This window comes from Myotis davidii, unplaced genomic scaffold (assembly GCF_000327345.1).
Source record: "Myotis davidii unplaced genomic scaffold, ASM32734v1 scaffold496, whole genome shotgun sequence".
Lineage (NCBI taxonomy): Eukaryota > Metazoa > Chordata > Mammalia > Chiroptera > Vespertilionidae > Myotis > Myotis davidii.
This window is the reverse complement of record NW_006289398.1, coordinates 4165676-4174474: the sequence shown is the minus strand read 5'-3', so window position 1 is coordinate 4174474 and position 8799 is coordinate 4165676. Positions and strand designations below refer to the sequence as shown.

At 41.8% G+C, this 8799-nt stretch overlaps 1 protein-coding gene across 1 annotated transcript in view; it reads left to right on the top strand.

Moving 5' to 3' along the window:
- Positions 1 to 2162: 2162 nt before the first annotated feature.
- The window catches only part of SUB1 (SUB1 homolog, transcriptional regulator), an 8059-nt gene continuing 1422 nt past the window's right edge, over positions 2163 to 8799 (top strand). The window contains exons 1-3 of the mRNA XM_006761772.2: positions 2163 to 2235; positions 5032 to 5154; positions 7237 to 7345. Of these exons, the coding sequence (XP_006761835.1) occupies positions 2164 to 2235; positions 5032 to 5154; positions 7237 to 7345 (304 nt within the window). The 5' untranslated portion in view covers position 2163. The remainder of the gene's footprint in view (positions 2236 to 5031; positions 5155 to 7236; positions 7346 to 8799) is intronic.

Genomic DNA, 8799 nt, shown 5'->3' with positions numbered 1-8799 from the left:
GGCCCCCTCCACCCCCGGCGCCCCGGGAGGACCCCCTCGGGTTGCACCGCGCTCCTGTGCCCTTAGTCCCGGCCGATCTGTTGACACGCTCGTCTCCAGTCCTCCACGCCAGCGATTTCGTGTTTTTTGTTTGTTTGGTTTTGTATGTAGTTTAGCGATGTTAGTATCATTTGCCTGAACTATGAGCCTGCCTGTCTTTTTTTTTTTGAACAATAAAGGCTCCTGGGGTGAACATAAATACCTATTTCCATCCGTTCTGAGAGGCCGGCTTAGGTGCCATTACCTTGTCCTGTTAATGGTCGCACTCGGTGAAAAGGAGAGTGGGTGTCGTGGAAACGGGCCTAGGCCCCAGGCTGCTTTAGGCAGATGGCGGCGTTTCAGAGGGAAGCATGGGCGCTGTTTAATTTAGTTTTGAAATGTTTCCTGGCATTATCAGCAGCTAGCACACACAACGGGGTAGATTTGGAGATAGGGCTGTGGCATGGAGCAGGAACAGGAATAACGGGCGAGAGGTGGTCGTGCAGATTGGCGCCCCCCCCCCTCCCCCGGGTCTTTGGAACTTCGTGTCCAGGATGGGGCCCTTTACCTTGACCTCCTGTTGTGGACACAGTCAAGGCCACTGCTAATGCAAGCTCCCTCTGGAGTGCTACGTTATTTCTGATTTTTTAAAGGAGGAAATGGAGCCTTTGGTTTTTAAACACGTGAGAGACTGTGTGTGGTGCATATGGGCCCTTTAGGGCATAGAAAACTCTGGCTCAGTCTCTTGAGAGGGGGAGATGGAGAGAGCTGAAGATAACCTCTTACCCCCCTGGTGTAAGTGCCTTGAAAATAGGTTCAGCGGGTCTTGGAATTCCTTGAAATTCGGGATCTAGGCTTTAAACAAATTTCTGCAAATGTAGATGTGCAGGGCTCTCTGCCTTGCTGCTCAGGCACCTGGGGAGCGAGGGTTTCCATGGGAATTTGAGGACAGGTTTTGCCTCTGCCAAAAGCAGTCTTCAGATTTTAGTATATTCCGGAGTAGAAAAATCAGTGTTAAAATGTAACGAATTGTGAATTATGTATAACTTTGTGAGCTCTGAATCAGTAATTGTTATTTGATGGCATGGTCAAAAAGCCAAAGAAAATTAAGAAAGAAAATTAAAAATCTATCTATATAAAAGCCTAAGAGACCATTAGGACCCAACAACCGGAATGACTGGTTGCTATGACATGCAGTGAGCACCAGGGGCAGACGCTTAATGCAGGAGTTGCCCCCTGGTGGTTAGTGTGCTCCCACAGGGCGAGTGCTGCGCAGCCAGAAGCAGTGCTTGCCAGCTGTGTGGTGGTTGCAGGAGCCTCTCCTGCCTCCATGGCCTGGGACATCCCCCAAGGGCTCCTGGACCACCAGAGGGTGAAGGCCGGGGTGAGTGACCCCCTTAGTGCACGAATTTGTGCACTGGGCCTTTACTAGTATTATAATGGCAATTAATTGTATATCAATATCTGTATAAGGCAGTGGTTCTCAACCTTGGCTGCACATTAGAATCACCCAGGAATCCTTTTAAAATCCTGATTTCTGGGCCTCATCCTCCAGAAAGTCTGTTTTTTTGTGACTAATATTGTGGCCCCACCTCATAACAAAGAAACAGAATTTCCAGAGGATGAGGCCCAGAAATCAGGATTTTGAAAAGATTCTCAGGTGATTCTAATGTGCAGCCAACGTTGAGAACCACTGGTATAGTGCAAGTATTCCCCATGTCGTGTGAATGTTGTGGTTATTTCCTGTGGTGAATAATTTTATGTTTGGTCTCAACAATGAGAAGGGGAAAGCCTTACTGAGAGGACTTACTCTCCCTGGCTTCCCCTGGTGGCTGTCAGCTGCTGCTTGCAATGGACCCTACTCATACATCTAACCCTGCTAAAGCGAAGAATAAAAATGCACATTGGCTCTGAGAAAGGGTGTAAGAGTGTGCGATGTGTACGACACTTTACTCTGCATGTTATCTTCAGCTTGGAAGAGCACAGATTAGAATATAACTTCTAGCATTCCCTCAGTATAAACTCCAGTACCACAAAATGGTAGCATGAACCATGGAACTTCTTAAATTTTTGGTTGGGGGAGAGTTAAAATGAATGTAATAGAGCAATTTGTAAATTACTTACATAATATGTTTTTCTTTCAGAATGCCTAAATCAAAGGAACTTGTTTCTTCAAGCTCTTCTGGCAGCGATTCTGACAGTGAAGTTGACAAAAAGGTGACTGTTACTGCACCAGGTCCTTTCTGTAGTCCTTCCTTCCGCAGCATTGCCATAGCCAGTTCCGAGGGACAGCACCGTGTGTCGGAATCTTACAGTGAGAGACAGGATGGGTGTTTCTGAAAGTGGGGTGGCCTGGATCTTCACTCAGATGCTGAGAGTGCTGCTCCATGCTACCCCTCGCCCCTAAATCAGACCCCAGGCAGCTTCAGACTGACTTCTGTGAGGAGCCCTACACCTACAGACCACTGCCATAGACCCTAGAGCAGTGGTTCTCAACCTTCCTAATGCCGTGACCCTTTAATACAGTTCCTCATGAGGTGGTGACCCCCAACCATCAAATTATTTTTGTGGCTACTTCATAACTAATTTTGCTACTGTTATGAATCGTAATGTAAATATCTGATATGCAGGATGTATTTTCATTGTTCGCAACCCACAGGTTTGACAACCGCTGCCCTAGAGGAATAGCATTAGAATTAGGCCAAAGCCACTGTTTGCCATTATTTAGAGATGGACTTAATCTGTAGCTATTATATGAAGTAATTGATCCAAATTGTCTGTACTCCTTGAATGCATATGTCAATTTTGACCACTGTCTCAGTCATTGGTGTTTATCCAGCCACAAGTATTACTTAAAGTGTAGGCTTGGTGCATTTTAAGTTAGAATGCTATTTACTCTGGTTCCCTCCTTTTAGCCCCCAGCATAGCTGACGTGAAATTGCCTGTTGAGGGAGAGTAGGCTTTTTCCGCATCAGATGGCCGCTGCACTGTGCGTGGTACACTATTCGTCTTCGCTGAGCACCTCGCACTTCATCGGGTCTGCCTTCCACGCACTGTCCTGTCTCCTAGAAGCTCCCGCAGTGGGGTCTCCGAGCCTAGGTGGCAGTGTCAGTTAAGAGAGAGCTTAAGGGGGAGTTTGGGGGAGATGGATCTTCATAGGGAAATACAGAACATGATATCATCTGGAAGAGTGAAACAGGCTTCAGAGAATATATGTACTGTAGTAGGGAATCTCTCTATTACACCAGCAGAGCATCTGAATACGTTCATTCAACATATTTTTATTGAGCTTTTGTGTGTCAGGCATGTACCAGTCCACAGGGACTATACAGACCCTGATGTAAAGAATTACTGCTTTTGCTTTTTAAAAAAATATATATTTTATTGATTTTTTTACAGAGAGGGAGAGGGATAGAGAGTTAGAAACATTGATCAACTGCCTCCTGCACAAGCCCACTGGGTTTGTGCCCGCAACCAAGGTACATGCCCTTGACCGGAACGGCACCTGGGTCTGCAGGCCAACACTCCATCCACTGAGCCAAATTGGTCAGGGCTGCTTTTGCTTCTTGAGCAGAGTTAATTTTTGCTGCTTGTCCCAAATAGTACTGTTAATCCTAAGGACATGTTAAATACGTCCATTTCTTTTTGTTTGTGTACATTATGTTATGTCTAGCTTCACCTAAATTAGTAAATTAATATACACGGGTGGACAAAAGTAGGTTTCCAGTTGTAAATACATGAAACAGTTTATCGCGCTATTATTTGTTAGTTACATTATTCATTATTACAATTGTAAGTCTACTTTTGCCCACCCCATACTAGCTTAGGCTTTCCACTAAGGAACATGAGTGCCCTCTACTGTTTGGGTTGGGAACTCTGCTGGTTTTCATGGGCTGTTAGCTCATTTTGAGACAGATTATATAAAAAGCTTTTGCAATGATGCTGCTTTTAAAACATTGTTTTGCTTCTGAATGCTAGTCTAATACATTGCTGTCTGTCTTTAGCTGTTGTTTTTTTTTGTGATGAGGACGTTTTAGAGTTGACTTGTGCTCAGTACAAAATAGATTTCTTAGTTTTGTCTACTCAGATTCCCTAAGCCAGTGTAAGTGTCTCTTGGAATAGGCAGAGCATAAATAGATAATCATATCCTAGAAATGGAATAAGTTGGTTGTATTCTTCCTAGTTAGCATGTTCCCTTTGTAGCTTTAGTAGACTTGTGGTTCCCAAAAGTTTATTCAAAAATATTAGGCCCCTCATCTTTTTTTGTTGTTCTTCCCAAAGAAACCTTATGTGGGATTCCGATCTACAAAATAAATCTTTCTGCTTAATACCACTCTAATGCCTAAGTATATTTTGGGCTCCTAAGAACAGTTTGCATATACTACTATATACCAGTGTTAGGTTAGTTTCAAAGTTTCATTGTCAGGTGGATCTTGGCTATGTTTATATTTTTTATTTAATGAGTAAATGCAGACTTTTGATCCTTTAAGTATTAAAAAGTATTGGAATCTTGAGCCTGTCCATGTAAGAAATGTCTAAACTTGTAGTGAATTTTTATAAGAGTTAATTAAGCCAAACTGATGACATTGTTAGGAAACAAGACCTAGTGCCTTGGAGAGGGACACTGCACTTTCTCTTGTATGTTTGGAATTACGAAGGAGACAGGAAGATTACATGGAAGGCGAGGCTGGGCTTGGCTTACAGGGCAGTTAGCAAGACCATGTTCTCCTGCGGGTGCCGAGGCTCCCAGGCGTCTGAAAACTAGGCCTTTCAAAGGTGTGCGCACCCAGGTGCTCAGAAACAGTGGACAGGGCTTAATGCAAAGATGCATCTTGTACTAAAAGGTACAGGCATTGACCTGCCCAGGTAGGGATCTATGGTCAGATCGTCCTTGAGGTTCCTGTTCGTCACTGAACTTGTACATACCCCCCCTCCCCTTTTTTGTGTCCATAAATCTGAGAAGTGTTTTATTAAGTGTGCAAATTTTAACCATATTCATATTTTTCTTTCAAGTTAAAGAGGAAAAAGCAAGTTGCTTCAGAAAAGCCTGTAAAGAAGCAAAAGACTGGTGAGACTTCAAGAGCCCTGTCGTCTGCTAAACAGAGCAGCAGCAGCAGGGATGACAACATGTTCCAGGTGAGGTTGGTGATTGGGTCCAGGGGACTGCTGCTCTGGCCGGACCTGAACGATCAGAGCGCCTTCATCTAATAAGGCACAACCTTTATGTACATTAGAGTGCTCTTGACTAAGGGTATTCATTGAAATACAAGAACATGTTAGTAGAAATGAAAGTAATTTATAAGATGCTGAAAAAATTTTTTAACGAGTTTAATTTGAGCCAAAATTGACAGCATGCCTGGGAGCAATACCTCAAATGCTAGATGATTCCTAACACCTAGAAGTCTGTAGTTTTGCTGTATTTAAAACAATGTGAATTTAAAAGCTATAGAAATCCAAAAGAAGAGATTGAGAACTGCACATTAGAAAGTACAGTGGAACCTCGGTTCTCTAACTTAACTTGTTTCAGAAGGCTGTTCGAGACCCATTTGTTCGAAAACCAAATCATTTTTTCTCATTAGAATGTAAATTGAATTAATTTGTTCCAGACCCCAAATGAATCCCTGTTTTAGCATTTTTAAATATATTTTATTCATTTTTTACAGAGAGGAGGGGAGAGGGATAGAGCATACTCCCTACTGGGGGTGCCCGCAACCAAGGTACATGCGCTTGACTAGAATCGAACCTGGGACCCTTGAGTCCGCAGGCCGACGCTCTATCCACTGAGCCAAACCGGTTAGGGCTTTAGCCTTTCTCATGTACAGTACATGGCTAAGGTACTGGTTAGTCTATAAACAAATACTTCCTTTCTTAATGTATTGACACCCCCCTCATCCCCACCCCCAGCCTTAAAGGAGCCCTTTCAGCACTTGTTCCAGGTGCCTTTCAGGAGGTCAGCTGGCAGCATCTTCACTTTTCTACACTTCATCGCCTCAGGAATGCTGTCACTGGAAATGCAAATCAGCAACAGTTTTCTACCTCTTCAATTACTTGTGATCATTGCTTTGTCTCTTTTAAAATACGTTTACTTTTTCTAGTGAGAGTTTAAATTCTTTGCAGGTTTCTGATATCTTAGGAAGATGAGTCTTGCAGAAGACAAGCAGTAGTAGTATTTTTCTGATGTTTTTTTTTTTTTGTCCTTGCTCTAAGAACCTATACAGGCTTCAGAATTTTCTTCCAGTGTTTTCAAGTCCTCTGCAGTATAGGTCAGTGTGGTCAGCCTGCCCTTGAAAATCAGTATTGTATCTTTCTGCTTTCTCCCTTCTATGTCTTTGTCACCTTTTTTTCCTTTTTACTTATTTAATGGCTGATCACTTTTCAAGGTCAAATCCTATCACCTAAAGTTTCTTCCACTTGCTCAAGCCCACATTGAACTTTATTTGACTTATCTAATAAAATTATTTTAGTAGATTTTCAGTAGATTTAATTGTATCTATTCAACAAGCTCTTGGGCTTATTGTAAAACCAAAATGAAAATGTTTAGTTCAGTGTCATAGCCGCCTAAGATACTTACACTTAAAAATACATACATATTTTTATTGATTTCAGAGAGGAATCTGACTGTTCTAGGCATCTTATAAGTGGAATCATACAATCTATATCTTTTGGTGACTTGTTATTTCACTTACCATAATGGCCTCAGGCTCATCCATGTTGCAGCATGTGAACATATTTATTTCTTTTAAAGCTGAATAATATTCCATTGCTTGTATATATCACATTTTGTTTATTCATTTATCAGAAGATGGACATTGGGTTGCCCTATCCCAAACATTATTGTAAGTAATGTTGCTATGAATATGGGTGTACAAATAATACCTCTTCAGGATCCTGCTTTTATTTCTTGAGGCTACATATCCAGAGGTGGGGCTGCTGGGTCATATGTTCTGTTTTTTGAGGAACCTCCATACTGTTTTCCATAGCAGTTGCACTATTTTGCTAATGATTCTTATAATGTAAAATGATTAGAAATGTGAGTTGTGCTTGTTTAGTTCCATCATTTACAAAGATTTTTTTTTAATAGTGACATTTCCTTTGGATTGTAGTTTTGATATTGACAGTAGTAGTTATTTTTGTGATTAAAAGAGTAGTGAGTATGCAGTAAGTTGGTAAATAAAAATGGACTTATAAATAAATTTTTATGTTCTGTTTCTTTTGCAGATTGGGAAAATGAGGTACGTCAGCGTACGGGACTTTAAAGGAAAAGTCCTAATTGATATTAGAGAATATTGGATGGATCAAGAAGGTGAAATGAAACCAGGAAGAAAAGGTGAGATTTGATTTCCTGAATTTGGTCCTAATATTGGAACTAAATTAAAAATTGAGTGACCTAGTTTGAAATGAAATAATGTTGTCAGTGCACTAGGAAGATCCTCATTTGGTTGGTTCACTATCTTCTGTAGTCTTTTTGGTAATGATACTTCTTATTTTTTAATCCTCACCTGAGGATATGTTTCTGTGAATTCTAGGGAGAGGGAGGGAGGGAGGAAGGACATCGATGTTCGGTTGCTTCCTGAACATACTCAGACCAGGGATCGAACCCGCAACCTTTTTTTTTTTTTTTTTTTGTATGGGATGATACTCCAACCGAGCTACCCTGCCAGGGCAACGCTTAACTTTAATGAGGGTAAAATTATGGCAGAGCCCAGCCAGCGTAGCTCAGTGGTTGAGCGTTGATCTGTGAACCAGGAGGTCTCTGTTTGATTCCCAGTCAGGCCATGTGCCTGGGTTGTAGGCTCAATCCTTATTGGGGGTCTGCAGGAGGCAGCCAATTAGTGATTCTCTTTCATCATTGATGTTTCTGTCTCTCCCTCTCCCTTCCTTTCTGAAATAAATTAAAAATATATATTTAAAAAATTATGCAGATAAACATTCATATAATTAAAATGATAAGGGCTGAGAAGTAAAAGGGCAGATTATTAAGAGAGGAGAAGTGCTCTGGGAATCTCCTAAGGAAGTGTCGTTTGACACTTTAGATAAAGGAAGAGCTAGTCATGCGAATTGTATGGGAGAGGGAATCATTTTCAAAGTAGAGGAAATTGTGCAGATACCTTGAAGTGAGAAAGAAGTTAGATTGTGCGGGAATTGTAAGGCTGCTAATGTACTTGAATATAACTTAAAAATTATTTTTACATTAATTGTGAAGTAGAGTAGGCCCTGCCTGGGAAGCTGTAAAATGAATGGAAATCCTGATTCACAGTATTTCCTTTTGGGTATTCTTAGGGTGGTGTCCTCTAAGTGGGTTTTTGTCTTCCTTTTGTGCTTCTTCCAGCATCATAGAAGCATACTTTAGTTAGTTATCCTCACTCGAGTTACTTTTCCCATTGATTAGAGAGTGGAGAGGGGTCGAGAGACATTGATGTGAGAGAGGCACGTTGATTCATTGCCCACTGCATGAGCCCTCCCTTCGGTGCATGGGCTGGTTCTCTACCACTGACCCACACCAGCCAGGCGCACCATGTGTATTAATTCACCAAGTAGCTAGAGAACCTTTGTGTGCCAAGCTAATGAAAAAATGCCTCTGTTTTCTTCTGCCTGCATGTCATCTTGTAAGGTATGACTTGTTTGCTTCCTTAGTTTTTAGGTTTAGTGACTTTAATGTCTATGGTTTCATTCCCTTGTTCAGCCCACTTTGGGATTGGGCAGTCCAGCTGTTCCATTGTGGCCAATGCCAGAGTTCTTTCTTCCTGCAGCGATTACTGACCAGTAAGATGAGCTGTAAAG